The sequence below is a fragment of the Pocillopora damicornis genome, chromosome 13 (genome assembly GCF_964200805.1).
Source record: "Pocillopora damicornis chromosome 13, jaPocDami1.2, whole genome shotgun sequence".
Taxonomy (NCBI): domain Eukaryota; kingdom Metazoa; phylum Cnidaria; class Anthozoa; order Scleractinia; family Pocilloporidae; genus Pocillopora; species Pocillopora damicornis.
In genome coordinates this window covers 16,374,387-16,393,247 of record NC_142682.1, presented here as the reverse complement: position 1 = coordinate 16,393,247, position 18,861 = coordinate 16,374,387, and the positions used below count along the sequence as shown (strand labels likewise).

Sequence of the window (18,861 nt, the reverse complement as noted above, 5' to 3'; positions counted from 1 at the left end):
CTGTTTCGAGAAAGTTTGCTTGAGAATGAAGCAAAAGTGCAAGCGACAATGTTAAAGGATTAATCTGAATATCCAGTGCTCCTTTTACTTCACTAAGCGAAATAAATCCGTTAATCAATCAAATCCACTGTGTCTCGTTCTTAGAATGACGTTTTCTCAGATTTTCTGAAATCTTGAGGTCGCCTACTCACAATATCTTTCGGAGTTATCACGTGCACTTTTACACTTTTTTTCCGACAACCTTTCACGAAACTGCTATATTCAATTGCATGTGCCCAAGGATGATAATGGAGTAATGTGCTTTATATTAAAATCTCGCAAAAAGGAATGTCTGTGGCATGATCATTAATATCAACTAACAAACTTACTGGGATGTTGTTGCAATCGGTTCTGTAGCCGTCACTTCCATAAGGAAACTGGGCGTTGTATGTGACCTCCCTCTTAGGTCTGACATATTCATCGGTAGTGTAACACATGGTCCATCCTCCATTGTGTGACGTCATGTCACAGTAGGCCTGAAATGCATCGGAATGGCTTCCTCCATCCGGGTCCAACCAGTACATGCCATTACCCCGGGAAAAACCTCGTTCCTTAATGTCCAGGCAATGAAGTCCAACAAATGGACCTCAGCATTAAAAGGAATAATAACTGAGTCTATGTGGCTAATAGAAGCTGGTTATCAGTATGACTTATGACTTATGAATTCTTGTTATTGAGGTTGACAGAATCGCAGGTTAAATAAAATGAATAGCAAAAGCGCGAAAAATTGTTTAGTCGGAAATAAATTGCGGTCGGTTTTCTGCATAGCTTAAAAGAATACGAAACAGAAAAAAAAGTCAGAGTAAACTGAGCTAACCCTCCCCCCCCCTCCCCTTCTGCGCTCCGATTCTCCCCTCCTAGAGGTCTTTCTTTCACGTGTAGCACTTTTTTATTTTCATTTTAATGGAACCAAAGTGAAACTTTCGCCAACAGTAGAAGACTGCAGGGCCCAGTTGTTCAAAGGGCCAATAACGCTACCAAACCGAAAAATTTTTATCCATTAAATAAGTTTTAACGTACTACGCTATCAATCGGATAGACACATGATCTATGCGGTGGACACTGTTATCCATGCTAAGAACAACTACGGCCTGGAGACTGATTGAGGAGTAACAGGAAGAAACAACGAGTAGAAAAGAAAAGAATGGAGATGGAAGAGGCGGAGTAAGAGATACCTTTACTGCAGTCTTTGCCGTTGTAAAATGGTGGACATATGCTGCAGTGATAATCGTTTTCTTTGTAATTTACCACACAAGTTGCATTGCTTATGCATGGATCGCTGAAGCAAGGAGTCTGTTTCAACAAAATAAAACAATAATTCTCATCTTTTTTGTTAAACAACAAATAGATTCCAAGTTGTCCTACGTCTGTTTTAAAAAGAGATCACAGATGACGTCAAAAGTGTTAAGCATTAAAAATCGGCACACGAGGCGTAACGGAGCGTGAGCTGGTGACTGGTTTCTTGTGATAGATAAATATAGAAAGAATCCTAATATTGTTATTGGTGCAGACGTCTGTGCCTCTTTCCTCCAATAGATCATTAGTAAGAACCGCTTTACATGCATTTATAGCTTAATTGAGATATTCAAGATTGACACGCTAAGTTTTCTTTCTAACAAAGGGACCACCATTACTATAACGAGGTCTGTGTCACTGAGGCAAGAGAATTACCTTTTATATTCTCTTGACTCAAGTTATCGTACAAAATCACAGCTGTCAAATGACACTTTCAATCACGCACTTTCCTATCAGCAGCAGCACCAATTGATTTACTTAAGGGGGAGGGGACGTATAGCTTAAACTGAAACAAGATTGCACTTACAGTTTTACTGAAATGATGGAATATGGGATTGCTGATGAGTTCATTGGATTCCCTGTGCTTATCGGACGGAAGCACAGGGACACAAACAGCTTTCCCCACTTATCAGGAAATGCAGCCAGGTTGTACGAAAAACACGAAATGATTTCCAAACAGGCAAATCCACACTCGCTACCATCTTGGACAAGTTCTGAACCAATTCTTGTAATATTTAAGTAAGAAAACGCTTCAGGTTTGAAGTTGAGGTAAGACACACCCGCAGAGGAATCCTGGCGATGGAAACCTTGTAACGAGAGAAATCATATCTAAGTTAGTTTTGCACGGAAGAGTGGCTGAGGGCGGCCCCGTTTACATAGAAACAGGAAACTTGTCGACATCATAACACAGCAGTTTACATGTTGAACTTATAAGGTTTAATTTGTATCATAACATTGTCAGCCTCCGGTTCCGTGCCGACCAAAGAATCAGTTCACTCGACTCCATCTCGCTCCTTAACTCTCGTTTCACCGAAGAAATAAAGAATTGACTCTGGGTCGACGTGAAAAAGGATACGTAGCCGAAAAATGATGGCGTGACCTGTGTAATTTGGCCAAAAATTTGCGAGACAATTATCATCACCTCTTTTTTTCCTGTTCCCGAGTAAAACAAAGATCTCTACTGTCGATTTTGGAGGGATATTTTATCAGCTTTTCAAAAGAAGTCTATATAGGATATCCTTCCCTTTATTAAATGATAAAAGTCAGTGTTAGATATCGCTGCACGAGACAACCTATTTTGATGCCTAGCCAGAAAAAATCCACGCAAAATTCGGTTAATGTCCTGTATAACATGGTCATGATTTGATACTAAGTTCCTTTTTCTTTTGAGGAGGAAGAACTAAGAAATAGTAAATAAGTAAGGCAATTTACCTTTAGTTGTGGCAAAGAGAAATATTAAGGTCATCACTACAGTTAGACCGATTTGTTGCGGTCGTGGATTCAGCGCCCTTGCAATCCGGAGCATCATGACTAAAGCGTTGACAACAACACCTTCAGCGTCTTCAATTTTTTCTGTGGTGTGAAGTGTAAGATACTTTTTCAAAGAAGCAACACCTGTGGGTCCATCTAAATGATGAATTAAATGAATAGGCCTGTGTTCACGAATTAATATTTTAACTAGGCTTGCGTTCACGAAAGGTGGAATTCTATCGAGGAATCAGTTGGAGATAACCCATTCAGAACCATATTATTAACTAAAATTCAGAAACTGTTATCAAATTCGATGAAAAGCGCTAGTTTCATGCCATGGATACAGGCGTACATCACATCAAGAAAAAAGTGAAAGATAAAAAATGAAAGAAAACCTGCGATTGAACGCCTTAGTGGTTAGCAGATTTTATTTACAACACCACTAACAACCATTAACAAATCTTGTGTTTCCATTGTTTAGGACGAGTTCGAAATGTATCTCTGATTATATTTATTAAGCCACATAACAGTCACCGTCCTTACCACGTAAACAATTACAACTTTTCTCATGCCGAGAAGCCAATTACATATTGACTTGAATATCTGCAACTGACAACGACACTGAACGCGGGAGATTGATTTAAGTCAAGAATTTAATAACCTCTCGTTACGCAGGTTGGCAATTTCGTCCAACAAATGAAGCTGCGCGATTATCAGTTGAATTGAACGAAATATTCATAATACAAATGGATGTTTACGAACTCGTTTTCGATTTACTGCAGGCACAGAAAGTTAAAATCAAGACTGTTTATAAGGGACTGAGATGTTATTTTATAGTGACACAGATTCTACTAAATCACCATGTGAATTGCTTGAAGTCCTACTTCTACTTCTTCCTCTACTGTATTGCGACACAGATTCCACCACATTTATACAATCTGCGCATAGGTGTAGGACAGCCAAATCTTGGCGTGTGTTAGTAACATATACATCCTGAGTTACATTAAGCTAAAATTATCATGCAGTTACAAGTTTAAAGTTAATGCTGTCTTTTATCGTGAGCCAACGCTGATGCGCCGTTTATCATGGACTTCAAGACCTTTTAGTCGCAAATTAATGCATCCTAAACGTGGGATCACTTAAAGTTTGGCTGACATTACAAACCCAACCAATGTGGAGAAGCCATTTCTGAACATACTTAAATTGATATAGAGGATAAATATTATGTTACAGGCCTCACTCTCTGAATATTTCGCAGACTAAACATATTCATATCTCTACAAAATACGTAGAATCCAGCGTTACCCAGGAGGATTGGTTCACTATGTGATAGAAATTAAATAACAGTGGCAAGGACATCAGAAACACACCTACATCAGATGTACTTGGCACACGCCCCTGAAAACCACTTAGAGTGATGGAGGTCTCCTCTTGAAATATGTATCTTATTATCATTGTTATGATTATTATCGTTATCATTACTTGATGAAAAAAAAAGTTGTTACCTAGATTTCTTGATATTTTATTCAAACGTTAATCCAAATCTTTACGTTCATTATTCACAATAATTGCAAACATTCGTCGAGAAAAAACCTTGAAAAAACCCCGTAAATATCTCAGCGCAGACCGACACTGATGAGTCTTTTATTGACTGGTTGGTGGCCATTGGCGTTAAAGGCCACACCAAAGTACGAACGGGTAGATGCAGTACGGAAGTATGGGGAGACTTTATCGCCACACCAGCTTACACACTGCTTATAACAATTTGTATAACCAGAAACGAAGTAGCCACCGTAGAATGAGGTATCACAGATCAGTAGCTGATAAAGGTATGCGTTGCTCACTCCCACACCGTCCCATAATCCATAAGTAGAAGCACCGTTCCCATAATTCAAACTGGCCGTTATAGACTGGTTGGTTCTTCGCTTGAAATGCACTTTAGCCAAAGTTTGATGATCCAAGAACATAATCTCTGTAAACTGGAAAAAGAGACAATGCTTTGTATTGTATGGTGCGAAATTCCGACCTTTTTACAGCCTTAGTCTAAGTTTTATGTGCTTCGGTATTTTCTTTAGTTAAAAAGGTACAGTGCAGCGCCATTTTCAGTGCAGTGAACGAATAGATACGAGTATATGAAATGTATCGTAAGGAGAGAATTGTTTGAAAAATTTTCTTGATTTAACTCAAAAATACTAACACACCATTATGTACATCGACACACCTATTTGTGCGTCATGTAATAAAACAAAAAATGAAATAATATTTTGAGACCCATCTGCATATATACTAAGCGATCCATATTCATAGAGATAAGAGATTATTCAATCAGCTTACAGAGATGTTGTTGCAGTTAGTCCTGTAGCCGACAGTTCCATAAGGAATAGAGGCGTTGTATGTGACCTCAGTACTCGGTTTGACAAATTCATCGGTAGTGTAACACATGGTCCATCCTCCATTGTGTGACGTCATGTCGCAGTAGGCCAGGAATGCATTGGAATGGCTTGCTCCATCCGGGTCTAACCAGTACATGCCATCTCCCTGTGAGAGACTTCGCTCCATAATTTCCAAGCAATTTTTTCCTACAAAGTGCCCTGATTATTAATTGAATAGAATTAATTATTAATCTTTATGTAAGGAGAGAGAAATTTGACTTTCTGATTTTCATGCCAATACATTTTACACCGATGAGGTGAGAAAATGGGTCCCCGTTTGAAAAATACCTTGATGCGCTTTTAGGAAAAAGGCCTATGAAGGCTATAATCTCAGAGTCTAAACTATTTCCTAGTATGCTATCACTGTTTGCCGTGAAAAGGCGCCAAGTATGTGAAGGCATCCAAATCAACTTACTCTCAAACCAAATTGGAACCCTTTGTAGGTCATTAGAGGGTAATAACACGAGGCTGGTTTGTGTTCAAATGAATAAAGGGGGTAAGTTTCTAAAGAAACTGTGGTGCTGCGTCGGTGGGAGAGTACAGCAGGTACCCTATCGCTCTGACTAAGGGCTAACACTCGAAACATCAGCTATTTTACTCTTTACGTTAGTCAGTTTACATTTTCAACTCAGTTGTTAACACTGAATTCCCTGATTTGTGTTCAGCTGAGAACGAAAGAGATGGTAATGCAGGGAATTGTTACGAATAAGAGAGAAAGGGGTAGAAAAGGCGTGAATCTCTCATTACATTACCTGTTTTGCAGTCTTTTCCGTTGTAAAACCGAGGACACCAACTGCAGTAATAATCGCCATCTTTGAATTTGGCAATACATTTTCCTTTGTTTATGCAAGGATCGTTGATGCATGGACTCTGTCTCCAAAAAACAGGAGAAAGTTAACTTTATCATCCCAGATAAAAATGCCTTTTGACAATAATCAATACATTACTCATTTTCAAGACCTTTTGGGTCCATTATCAGAAGAATAAGAACATTCAGTGGCGGCGTAGTGAACTTAACATACGTGCTAAGTTAACCAAGGAATTCTTCTTACCATAACTTCATTTGCCTCATTGAAGTTGCCAGCTAATATTACAGCTGTCAATTCAGACTTTTCTCCGAACATTATTCCAAAATCAGCCGTGGATCATAAGTAAGTCTCCTTCGCAGCCGTTGTTGGGTCTCCACATACAACGCAGTCTCTCCCCCACCCTCCAACTGCTGGACGTGTTGCTTGACGAGGACCAAACAACAACTGTGATCAAGGAGATCAGGCACAAGCAGTTGTGGATAGTCTCCTTGATCGCAGCTGTTGTTTGGTCCCTTAATGAAAGTTTGATTACTAGAGTCTACAAAATTCGCAAATAAATCGGCCATGTACAGGTCGTATACTCCTTAATCTACAATGATCAGAACTGTTTCACATACCCATCTTTTATGAAGCCCAGCCAGAAAATTATAATGTATAAAATCGATAGTGTGACTGCCGATCACACGAAACAATGTCTTTTCAAAATAATTTTCTTGCTCTAATCTCTGAATTTGCTAAAACACTTGAAAAGGGTTATCTTTTTATATGTGATAATTCTAATGTTACTAGAGTGTTTTTCGATTCAACTACACTCACCCTTTTACTAAAATGATGAAACATCGGGTTGTGGATCAATTCATTGGGCATCCTGTGCTTGTCAGAAGGTAGAAGTTCACACAACAGACTTCCGTTGATATCAGGAAATGTAGCCAGGTTAAAAGAAGAACATGAAGTGACTTGTAAACAAGCCAATCCACACTCGGTGTCCTTTTGGACAAGTTTTGAACCGATTCTTGTGATGTTCAGGTACGAAAATTGTTCGTGCTTGAAGTTCGCATATGATACACCTGGCTCAGAAAAATCTTGCCGAACACCTTTTAACAGAAGGAATTACATTCATATTAGTTTTATCAAGCTATGGCAAAATATTCGAGAATGATTTCCTGTCAGAATCTAAAAATCTATTTTAAAGGAGTGCGCTTTATGAAACACTTTTAGACAGGACAGCGGCTGAGCGTAACCTTACGTAAAAGACGAAACAATTTTTTGCAGGATATACCAAAGCAGCGAGGTTAAAAAGCATGAGAACCCTTAACTTATACTGATCAAAGTCTCGGCAACTAAGCACATTAGTGAGTTATTCGGACCCGCCGTTCAATCAGAAACAGTTTAAAAGTAGTCAACTGCTGTGTTTTTAATAGGACGCTTCGGGTTGCTTCGTTTAAGTACCTTTTCCCTCCGACTATTTATACCAAGTTATTAAAAAAGTGCAACAAGTATTTTTTAAAAGAGCCACAGTTTATTTCTATTATCACAAATTGCAATGGTCTGTTATTACAAAGTGCGACAGCATTTTTGTTACACTGTGACAAGTGTTATAGAAAGTGCCACAGGTATTGGAAAATGCGACAATTTTACTACAAAGTGTGACAGGTATTTTAAATTGCAACAGAACCTCCCGCATCACTGGCGACTGAATTAAAACTGTTTAGCTCAGTCCTACTGTTATTATTCAAAATTATGCCTAAAGATACTTAATGGAAAAAAATTTAACAGGGCTGTTCAAAACAAAAGCTAAATGTATATTGAATGGAAATATCAGAGAGAATGCCTTGTTATCATTTCCAAGAGTTACATCCTTTACGACAAAGTATATTTAATAGTGGACATCTAACTGACGATTAAAATTTTGGCCATTTTACAGCTAACGTTTAGTTTCTTTCCGTTGCGATTGAAAACCAAATTGACGGTTAACTTTTATACGACTTAAGGTTAAAATTCGTCAATTCTTACACTTAACAGCTAAATTTAACCACATCAAAACCCTCCTAAATTATTTTTAGACAGGTTTACTTTGTGAGTGTAGTTCAATTGAGCAGTGACTGTTTTGTGAGTTATCATTTAAAGCTACAAGCTGTTATACCTAGATGTTAACTGAGATCTTAGTCATCGCTTGGTATCATATCGATGATGATCGAGTCAGACTTTCCGTGAAGGATTTTGAGCTACATCGAGCCTTTTCGATGCGTTTAGTTATAGGAAAAAAAAAGCAATTCTGTTTCAGTGCTCAAAACAAACTGAACCCGTTTTTCATTATTTTGATCTCCATCGTTAGACTCCAGACGTTCAGTTCACATGGATCGTCCGTTTTCTGTGACGTTGCAACAATAAAAACACTCGACATCGTGTGAAACCAATTCTGAAAAAAGGAGGAAAAGCGAAAAAAGAGGAGAAGAGGAGTTTTCGGTAAGAGTCAGTTTTTCCGAGAAAAAAAGAATTGGAGCAGAAGCAGCAAAAAAACCAAGACGGCGCGACTGGTGAAATTTGACTTTCGTATGCATGGCGCGTGTCAAATATTGGTCTCAATTTCCGAAAAACTTTCATTTGAAAAAAAAAACAAATGTATATATGGTTTTCTTCTAGAACTGAAGAGTCAAGCTGAATAATCAAAGCGTGTGTTAGCTACTTCAAGACAGTCCTTATCGATGCTTAAGGACCAAACATTGAACCTACAAAACCCGATAATATAACATGGTCATAGTCGAATCAAACATATCTTCGTTCAAAAGGACAAAAATAGCGCATGTAAGGAGCCACACCTTCACAAATTATCAAGATGTATATAACAGTCATTGTTACAATCAGATCCATTTCTTGTAGTCGCGAATACAGCGATGTTGTGGCACGGAACTCCATAACTAAACTGTTGACAGACAAACTTATACGTTATTTTCGTAATATTGAAATGAAAGTTTCAAAATCAAGCACCTGTGGCCCTATCTCAATGAATTATTAAACTGTTTCCTTATAAGCCAAGGCCTTGCGCAGACCTAAGAATTATTAGAATTCAGAATTTAAAATCAGTTTTCTCATGAAAGCTGTTGGCAATAAAATGATACACGTAGGGATAAGACAAAGAATATTACAGAAACTTGTGCAGCTGCGCCAGAAAATTGATATTCCCCAATTGAAAACAAACAAACCCTTCTTATTTGTGCCGTCAATCTTTAAACATCCGAGTGACTCTCTAATTTGGTGACTTATTCCAGCCTCGCCGACTGTTAGAAGCTCTAATTTTGGTAATGAATTGTTTATCATACCCCCAAGGGATTCTAGTTGTGGCTTCTGACAAAAGCGAAGTTTATAAGAAGAATTAAGGAAGCTGAGTCTATAACTGAGTTCAGAGGTAGAAGACAATAAAAAAACTAAACATGAACAACTCTCGTGGGTTTATTGTGCTACAAACACAGGTGTCTTTCCCGGCTCTCGAAATAAACAGTTCATTCTTGATTCTTAATGAAGCGAAATCTCTTTGCTGTATGATAAATCCTTTTTGACCAAGCATGGCTTGATATTAGCCTCTTTTTCCGTTTTCCTGTGGACCTCAACGTCGTCTTGGTCAATAAAAGCGCAAAAAGAACTCTGCCAAAATTCAGTTATCTTGACTTTAGGTTTGGTCAATAATGCATATGTAATAATCAGGTAACCAGTAATTTCGGGGTTCGTGGGGCAGCGACGCGACTTCGCAACGACGCGAATTTACCCCTACTATACTACAGCATAGGGAGAATAATTTCATTCTTGTTAAAAATTTCGTAAAAGGTTCGTGTAAACGAAAACCCGTCAAAATTTAGCATTAAACGGTTTCTTTAGTATTGGGAGTCTCCAAGTAAATATTGGCTCAAGTAATTCTTAAAAGTCCGCTGGTTTTTAATGTACATCTCGATTGTTCGAAGCTTTGAGAGGAAAACTATGGACAAGTTCTGAATAGATGGGGAAGTTATCTCCTCGTAATCTGTATCATCATCTACGTCGTCGTCATTATCATCAAGAGAAATTTTATCGATAAAATATTAAAAAGAAAGCACCTTGTGTCATGGTCAGTCCAAACAAGATAAAGGTCATCATCGTAAAAAGACACCTTCTACGTTGTGAGAGGCTGTGTTTCATTTTCCAAGCTTCAGCAGATAATACATTTGTAGGACTATCGAATCAATACAGTAATCATTACAGGAACTTCATAGTGGCCAGCTTGATTTTTTATTTTTTCAGGTAATGCATTTCTATTGGCCAAGGCAAAGTAAATAGTGTGCTTGTAATAAAAAATTATAAAGCGAATAGCAAACAGATAACACCTGCAAAACGAGAGCTTGAATTGGCGACATCAGGTGAACATTGACAACTTTCCTTACCTTACTTTAAAAATATTTTCAATAATTGATAATAGTAATTAACAGTTTCATTCTTACAGCTCTAAGCTCTCCCCTTGAGTCTAATTCTGAAAAGATGAAATAATGTCCTACAGCTAATCAATAACTGCCTGACGTATCATGGATAGCTGTGGTCGCTTGTCTTCAGTAATTCTGACATTTATTTTTGCAGAGCAGTTGACGCCTTCCAAACATTATCAACAGTTTATCTATGAGATCTTTTCAAATAGATAAAAGCGGACAAACAGGCAAACATTTGATTTGAATAATGTCCCAAGAAGTTCCTGAATGTAATTATGGTTTAAGAATAAATGAATTCATAGAAAGCTCTGCAATATTTATTTTTAAGTTTAAAATTAGTGACAACTAATTTCCAGATGCGTCCAATGGGGGACAACTTTAGAGGACTTATATATTGCGATTGCTAAATGTTTTGCTATGCAAGCTTAAAAATTCATGTCCAACACACAAATCCGCTTTGATGAATTGCATTCTAGCTTTCGAGGGAAGGCGTCAAACCAGCTTTCTCAGTTTGAAAAGCTGAGAAAGAGCCAAGCAAATATTGGCTTACGCTTTCGCTCTAAACATAAGCGTCATAGATACATGTAACACAAACAAACCGGTTCATTTTGGCTAAATTACACGGAATGTAATACACATGTAAGAGGATATCACGCTCATCTCATTTCAGTTTGCAAAAGATTCAACGGCTACTTTAAAAGGTCTTGAAAGTGCAGTATTATATTTGTTTGGTTGGATAGTCTTGTGTTTCAGGGAGTGAGTAAACAAATGATATCATCAAAGGCAACTGATGTTCTTTCATTTACAATTTTCAAGTGAAGTGTTATCACAAGTAGTTTAATTAAAAAACAATTAGACCTTTTCTCAACACTAAGCTCACTCCCCCCCTCCCCCCAAATAAAAAAAACATAAAACAAAGACAAAGCAAAACAAAACTCAGCCGCTATCTAACTTGAGATATTTTTAAATAGTTTATCGCTTCTGCTGCGATAAGCGATGCGAGAATGAACAACGGAATATCACTGACACGAAAATGCTCTCCACTATCATTGCTTTGTACTTTAATAAAAGTAGTTTAGAAAGACATTTATTGCTGCGCTCGGTTAAAGCTTTGTGGCAGAAATTCAAAATCAGTCTGTTACAGCCAAGGCTTGTCCTTATTTATTCTTCTGTGTAGAATGAGGCAAATGTAGAAAACAAATGCTCTTTAACATACAAAAGAAAATGCCTCGGATAGGTTCTCGAGCTCGAGTCATCTATATTGAGCTCGGTTTCCCGGGAACAAATATTGATCCACAACTTGGATAAATTGATCTACAGTCCAATTCAGTTATAATCACTTCAGTGTTCCGGTAAGATCAAATGTATTTGTGCTAGCTGTATTTGACAAAGATTTGGGAATACTGAGATCAAAGATGGAAAGAAATGTTTCCTGCGTATTATATCTTATTTGAATTCAAACTAGAGAAAATAAATAATTATTTAGTTCCATGCTAATTTCATCTGCACACTTTCCCTCATTTTTCATTCGGTGTAATTCAGCTCTTTTATCAGTTTGGCTAACTTTAGTTTCCACCAGTCACAGTCACAGACCATCACTACCAGTCTCGAGTTTTTAGAGCGTTTTGATGGAGAGCAAAAAATCAAACAGTCAGCTTTAGAAAGCCATTATGTACTCGTTGATAAAACCCAACAAATTATTTGTGTAATAAGTACTTAGATTTAGAATACTTGAACATTAAAACCTTGCCGACCTCATCTCGCTTACCTGGTATGATTCTCAAAGTAAGAAAGGATCTCTATACAGTTATCTCAAGATTTTTCCCTTCACAAGCTCTCACAGAATAATATGCAGTATCGAGGCTATTTCTCGACAAGTCCGTAGGTCCATTCCTCGGTTTTTTCGTTTTTTCTATAGACCATGAAGCCTCAGTAGCTCGTTCTCTTCATTTTCATTTCTTTTCATTCGCCCGTGGTGAAGTTGGTTTGCTCTGAAATTGTGATTTGTCTCTATTGTTTCCCTCCTTTCATCATATGGTAAGTTTAGATTTTAGATCTGTTTCGAATTTCGCTTCGCTAGGTAATCTTTGATGTGTTTCGCAGGTTATTACGGCTTGTTACGAGTTCCTAATCGAAAATGGAAGGTTGTTGTGCTAGTAGTTTATGACATTCTCCGCCCGATCGATAACGACGTTGTTTGGAAGGCTAAAACTGCATGTCCGGCCCGGACTTGACTGTGATCCTTTCAAGCTGATTGGCTCACATCGGTGCAATTTAATCCCAAATCGCACCATTTTATGCTCTTCATCGCATCTTTCTTCTCAGCCAATAAGACGGCTTTACTTAAACACAGCAGCCAAACAAATTTGAAGGCTTGTTTGAAGAAATTAATCAAATTGCAGGAAAATGAGAGACAAATTTTGCAACTTTTTACAAACCAGTTCATTTTACTAGATCAATAAAATACCTGTACAGCCGAAAAGCTTCTTGTATTGAGCGACTAAATTTTGCGATCCAAAATAGATGCAAGAAAGTGGTAATTGAAGTTCATTTCATGCAATTTTGTATAGGTAATCACATGATTTCAAGTGCAATTTGGAATAAATAAGCACGAGTCAATTTTTTTAAAGACTAACAATATTGTACGAGCCCGTAGAGCGAGTGCAATTTGTGGTCTTTGAAAAAATTAACAAGTGCTTATTTATTCCAAATTGCACGAGAAAAATCATGTGATTACGTGTTAATAATAAACATGAAAAAATACGAGATAGCTTATCATAATTAAGCATAAGCAAAGCGCGCGTATCAAGTGCTAAAATAGTTTGTTCAAACCTTGCGTTCGGTCAAAACAACCGCGTACGATCCAAAAAATAGTATGCAGTGATATCTTCACATCTTCAAGGTGCAAAAAAGTTCAAATTCCGACTAAACAGTTCAAGGAATTGCTCAGTCTCAGTCATGTCCGAATCACTTTCGATGAAATAGAATCGTCGTTTCCGAGGTTTAACGATGTTTGTTTTTAATTTCGGCATTGGATCGCTCGAGCAAAGCGTTGTGTTCGTAATTTTCAATTTCCTTGGCGATTCCCTTCTCTAAACACCACTTTTTTCCAAACCGATAACCAAAAAGCAGTGCTTTTTATACTAGTGTTTTCGTTGTTTGAGCTGTATTTCAGCCGCGGTGGCGAAAGAATAGTGAGTTTACGATGCTGCGATTCTAGAAGACGCCACGGTCTGTCTTGGTGGTCGCGTCGGGCCTGGTGGCTTGTGTCTAACAGTTTACGATTGATTCCGGTCACGACGACGCGGCTAATCCTATTGGCGGGAAAATTCCACCTCGTGCCAGTTTGAGATCAGCTCACCAAACATCGCAGCCACGCGAGCAAGCACAATACATGGAAAGTGTCTTAGTCTTTTTCTTTTGTAATAAGAAGTTATGCCAAAGTTAAGAGATACCAGGATCTCCCTCTTTATGCCTACGATTCAAGTGTCATAAATGATGAAGAATTTGTTTTGCTGTACGATATCAACACTGCAAAAAGCCCTGACTTTCCTTACTGGAATTACGAAGCGTTTGAACTCGATATGATGTCTGACGATAAATGCCTAGTTGAATTTCGCTTTTACAAGAATGATGTGTATAACTTAAAGGAAGTCTTGAATCTCCCAGAGGAATTTATATGCTACAATGGCTTGACAATAGATGGCACTGATGGTCTCTTCATCTTTTTAAAACGATTTGCTTACCCTTGCCGCTATCTTGACATGATTCCAAGGTTTGCTAGGCCCGTGCCTCAACTTTGGATTATGCAATGGATTGCAACTGCAATGGATTATCTATATACGCACTGGAACCATTTACTAACCTCGCTCAATCAACCTTGGCTTTCCACTGATAATTTGGAGAACTTTGCTAATGCTACTTTTCAGGCTGGCAGTGCTTTTCAGTGAATTGTTTTGGTTTTTCAAAGAGTACTGTACAATGGCCACAAAAAAGTTCACGCAATAAAATTTCAGTCCGTCGCGGTTCCAAACGTTCTGGTAGCTAATTTGTTTAGCCCAGGGGAGGGAAAACGACATGATAGTTCTATGTTATCTGAATCTAATTTATATAACCAACTGGTGCAATATGCTGTTAACATAAATGGAGACCCATTATGTATTTATGGTGATCCCGCCTATCCCATCGTCCACAACTGCAAGATCCTTTTAAGGCAGCAAGGCTGACACAGAATGAGAAGGACTGAAATAGTGCTATGAGTAGTGTGAGGGTATCTGTAGAATGGATTTTCAAGGACATAATCAATTGCTTTAAATTCTTAGACTTCAAAAAGAATTTAAAAGTTCAACTCAGTGCAGCGGGAAAAATGTACATTGTTTGCACTTTACTTCACAATGCTAGGTGCTGCTTACATGGTTCAACAACTTCTGAATATTTTGATGTTCAACCACCAACTCTCCAAGACTATTTTTTGTAAAACGGTCAACATTCATGCAACATAGCTCAAGCTGTCAGATCAACTTTAACTGAACCTCTGTAGGTGGCAACTTTTCATCTTGACAAATGTTTGACTGTTGTATTTATAAGCCAAATTTGTTGTGTTACTTTGAAATAAAACCAAGAAGTTGCGTTTATTCCTATTTATGTTATTCGGTATTTAAGGCAAGTGACAGGCAAATGGACAGCATCCACTGTTGGGACACAACCTTTATTCTGGACATTTACAAATGATAGAAAATAATAAAATTATACCACTGTATTAAAGAGCTTGCATTAAATGATAATAGAATGTTCGGTTTTGTGAAATGTCTACTTCACACAAATTATCCTTTTTTCTGCAAAATTTATAATGTGGCTAAGGAATAAGGATCGCACTTTCATAACGTACCTAAAATTTCTGCCTTCTGCATAGTTACAGCAGTCTCAACAAGCAAAACCATACAAATGCTCATAAAAAGATGGAAATAATGGACACTCAGTTTTAAAACAATTTAACAGTCAAAAGTGCCTCTAAGCATCCTTTGGCTTGAATGCACCTTGCATTAAAGTTAGCAAAGCGGTGTTCTGCACTTGCATTTGCTGTAGGAGCTGGTCCTGCTGTTTTTGTTGGCTTTTGATGTTGTCTAATAAGAAATTTGTGAAACTCTCTTGCTGTGTCATGAGATTTTCTCACCGAGGTCAAAAGATTTTTTCTTTGCCTCGTGTGGTTCCCTGTTTCCCTTTATTAGGGCTAACGCCCTGTGGGTTATTCATGGGTTTAAATAGCACTTTAATTTACACTTCAGAGTTAATTCTCTGTTTCAACATTTGTGTTCCCAGTGCTACGCGGCACAACATTCATATGTACCCTTACTTTCTCTTCGCCGCGATTCACCATCCTAAATCGTCCCCGACTTTCTCTGTGCGACCTCGTAGCTCAGTCGGCAGAGTAACGGTAGATCAAATCCGGAGGTCGTGGGTTCGATTCCCACCGAGGTCAAAAGATTTTTTCTTTGCCTCGTGTGGTTCCCTGTTTCCCTTTATTAGGGCTAACGCCCTGTGGGTTATTCATGGGTTTAAATAGCACTTTAATTTACACTTCAGAGTTAATTCTCTGTTTCACCATTACTACTACGAATACTTCCTTTATTTTATAGTGACACAGATTCTTCTAAATCAGCATGAAAATTACTTCGACTACTACTATACTTCTTCCTCTACTGTATTGTGACACAGATTCTACGAAATCAGCATGCAAATTGCTTCAACCACTACTACTACATCTTCCTTTACTGTATTGTGACACAGATTCTACGAAATCAGCATGTAAATTGCTTCAACTACTGGCTACTACATCTTTCTTGACTGTATTGTCTCACAGATTCCACCACATTTATACAATCTGCGCATAGGTGTAAGATGGGCAAATCTTGGCGTGTGTTAGTAATATATACATCCTGAGTTACATTAAGCTAAAAGATACAATTACCATACAGTTACAAGTTTTTAAAGTTAAAGCTGTCTTTTATTGTAAGCCAACTCTGATGCGCCTTTTATAATGGACATCATGACCTTTTATTCGCAAATTTATGCATCCTAAACGTGGGATCACCTAAAGTTTGGTGTTTGGACCACAAAAGGGTGCTCAGAAGTTGCCGTGCACAATCGGGATTAATCTGTTATGCTCATGTTTAAATATGACACACATAAGAAGGGAATTATGCAGCTCAATCCGTAAATGTCTTAGCGCAGACCGACACTGATGAGCCTTTTATCGAGTGCTCGGGCGCCATTGGTGTTAAAGGCCACACCAGAGAAACGCGAACTGGTAGATGCAGTGCGGATGTATGGGGAGACATAATCGCCACGCCAGTGATCACAATCCTTGTAACAATTTGTGTAACCAGAAACGAAGAAGCCACTGTAGAATGAGGTATCACAAATCAGTAGCTGATAGTCGTAGGTTTTGTTCACTCCCACACCGTCCCACAATCCATAAGTAGAAGCATTGTTCCCATAATTCAAATTGGCCGCTATGGACTGGTTAGTTCTTCGCTTGAAGTACTCTTTAGCCAAAGTTTGATGATTCAAGAACATAATCTCTGTAAACTAGAAAAATAGACAATGCCTCGTATTATATGGTGTGAAATTCCGACCTTTTTTACTGCCTTAGTCCAGATTTTATGTGCTTTAGTATTTTCTTTAGTTGAGAAGGTACAGAGCAGCAACCATTTTTAGTGCAGTGAACGAATAAATCTGTGTATATGAAATGCATTATACATAAGGAGAGAATTGTTTAAAAACTTTTCTTGAATTTAATAAAAAAAAATACTAACAAACAATTATGTACATCGAAACACCTATGTGTGTGTCATGCAAAAAAACTAAAAATGAAGTAGTATTTCGAGATCCATACGCACATATACTAAGCGATCCATATTCACAGAGATAAGAGGTTATTCAATCAGCTTACAGAGATGTTGTTGCAGTTGGTCCTGTAGCCGACAGTTCCATAAGGGAAAGAGGCATTGTAAGTGACCTCGGTCCTGGGTTTGACATATTCGTCGGTAGTGTAACACATGGTCCAGCCTCCATTGTATGACGTCATATCACAGTAGGCCCAGAATGCATTTGAAAGGCTTCCTCCATCCGGATCCAATTGATAAATACCATTTCCCCCTCAATCACCTCGCATCTTAATGTCTTTGCAGTCTTTCCCCGGAGCTTGGGAAAGGAAAAAAATCAGAATAAAACTCACTCACGTCGCAATAGATATCGAAATAAATGTAGCACTGAGCAAGATATAGTTGGATGGTAATAAATTGAACATGCTACGTCGACCCACCTATTTTTAATTGACAGTGTTTTCCTTTAAATCCTGCAGAGCATGCGCACTGATAATCATCACCGATGTACTTGGCCACACAGGGTGAACCGTTCATGCAAGGATCGCTGGAGCAAGGGTTCTGTTTAAAATGAATAACCTGTCAGTAGCACGAAGCAATCGGGAAATGCAGCCAGGTTATAAGAGAAACATGAAGTGATTTCCAAACAGGCAAATCCACACTCGATGTCCTTTCGGACAAGTTGTGAGCCGATTCTTGTGATGTTGAGGTAAGCAAACTCTTTAGGCGCGAAGTTGCTGTGAAAAACACCTGTAAAGAATCGAGTCAAGATTCGATTTTACATTTCAAGTTCAAATAAAGCTTCCCCTTCATATGTCGTGCAAAAAATATATTTCTGTGTTGAAGAAATGTCATAATCTAGGTCAAAGCTATTTAGTGCGATGCTGTTTAACGATTTTGAGAAACTTTGACGGGTTTGCATGACTAATTTACAGACCAGTCATTGCTCAATTCTATCATGAACTGAAAGGTATAGATTCAGATATAAATCTATGCCGCAAATAAATTGATGGTTTCACTGGGCTAAAAATGTGAGCCTCAAGCCAATACTAGCATGCCGAAACTTCGCAGATATTTTCTAGCGCCTCGGACCCAAAAAAAAAAATTAAAGAGGTCGCCATGAATGCACCAGTTGGAGAGAAGAAAATGGGAAATTCCATGTCAAATTGCTTATGTAAACACGTACATCCATAACATGAAAATTTTGGCCATTTTACAGCTAACGTTTAGTTTCTTTCTGTTTTAATTGAAAAAACAAATCGACGGTTAACTTTTTATACGACTTAAGGTTAAAATTTGTCAATTCTGTCACTTAATGGCTAAATTTAACCACATTAAAACCCTCCTAAAACATTTTGAGGCAAGTCTACTTTGTGATAACATAACAGAGTCATACTCGAATCAAACATAAGTTCGTTCAAAACGACAAAAATAGCAAATTTTAGAAACCACACCTTCACAAATTATCAAGATATATATT

The 18,861-nt window shown here is 38.0% G+C and overlaps 2 protein-coding genes and 2 pseudogenes across 3 annotated transcripts in view; 1 reads left to right on the top strand and 3 right to left on the bottom strand.

The window, feature by feature from the left end:
- Window positions 1-2,144, bottom strand: part of LOC149035713 (uncharacterized) — a 3,837-nt gene extending 1,693 nt beyond the window's left edge. The window contains exons 1-3 of the mRNA XM_089190959.1: window positions 1,862-2,144; window positions 1,215-1,332; window positions 369-625 (exon numbers count right to left, since the gene is read on the bottom strand). Of these exons, the coding sequence (XP_089047085.1) occupies window positions 369-563 (195 nt within the window). The 5' untranslated portion in view covers window positions 564-625; window positions 1,215-1,332; window positions 1,862-2,144. The remainder of the gene's footprint in view (window positions 1-368; window positions 626-1,214; window positions 1,333-1,861) is intronic.
- A 2,065-nt stretch (window positions 2,145-4,209) lies between these two features.
- Window positions 4,210-8,962, bottom strand: LOC149035712 (uncharacterized). The gene is made up of 5 exons (XM_089190958.1): window positions 8,866-8,962; window positions 6,863-7,113; window positions 5,990-6,107; window positions 5,140-5,396; window positions 4,210-4,784 (listed from the first exon to the last, which is right to left on the bottom strand). Exons 1-5 carry the CDS (start codon window positions 8,960-8,962, stop codon window positions 4,422-4,424), a joined length of 1,086 nt encoding a protein of 361 aa, XP_089047084.1. The 3' UTR covers window positions 4,210-4,421.
- A 4,970-nt stretch (window positions 8,963-13,932) lies between these two features.
- LOC149035711 (uncharacterized) lies at window positions 13,933-14,974 on the top strand (annotated as a pseudogene).
- A 1,677-nt stretch (window positions 14,975-16,651) lies between these two features.
- Window positions 16,652-17,933, bottom strand: LOC149035710 (uncharacterized; annotated as a pseudogene). Its single transcript, XR_016182116.1, has 3 exons — window positions 17,822-17,933; window positions 17,450-17,700; window positions 16,652-17,085 (listed from the first exon to the last, which is right to left on the bottom strand). The product of XR_016182116.1 is annotated as an uncharacterized LOC149035710 (transcript).
- Between the last annotated feature and the right edge of the window lie 928 nt (window positions 17,934-18,861).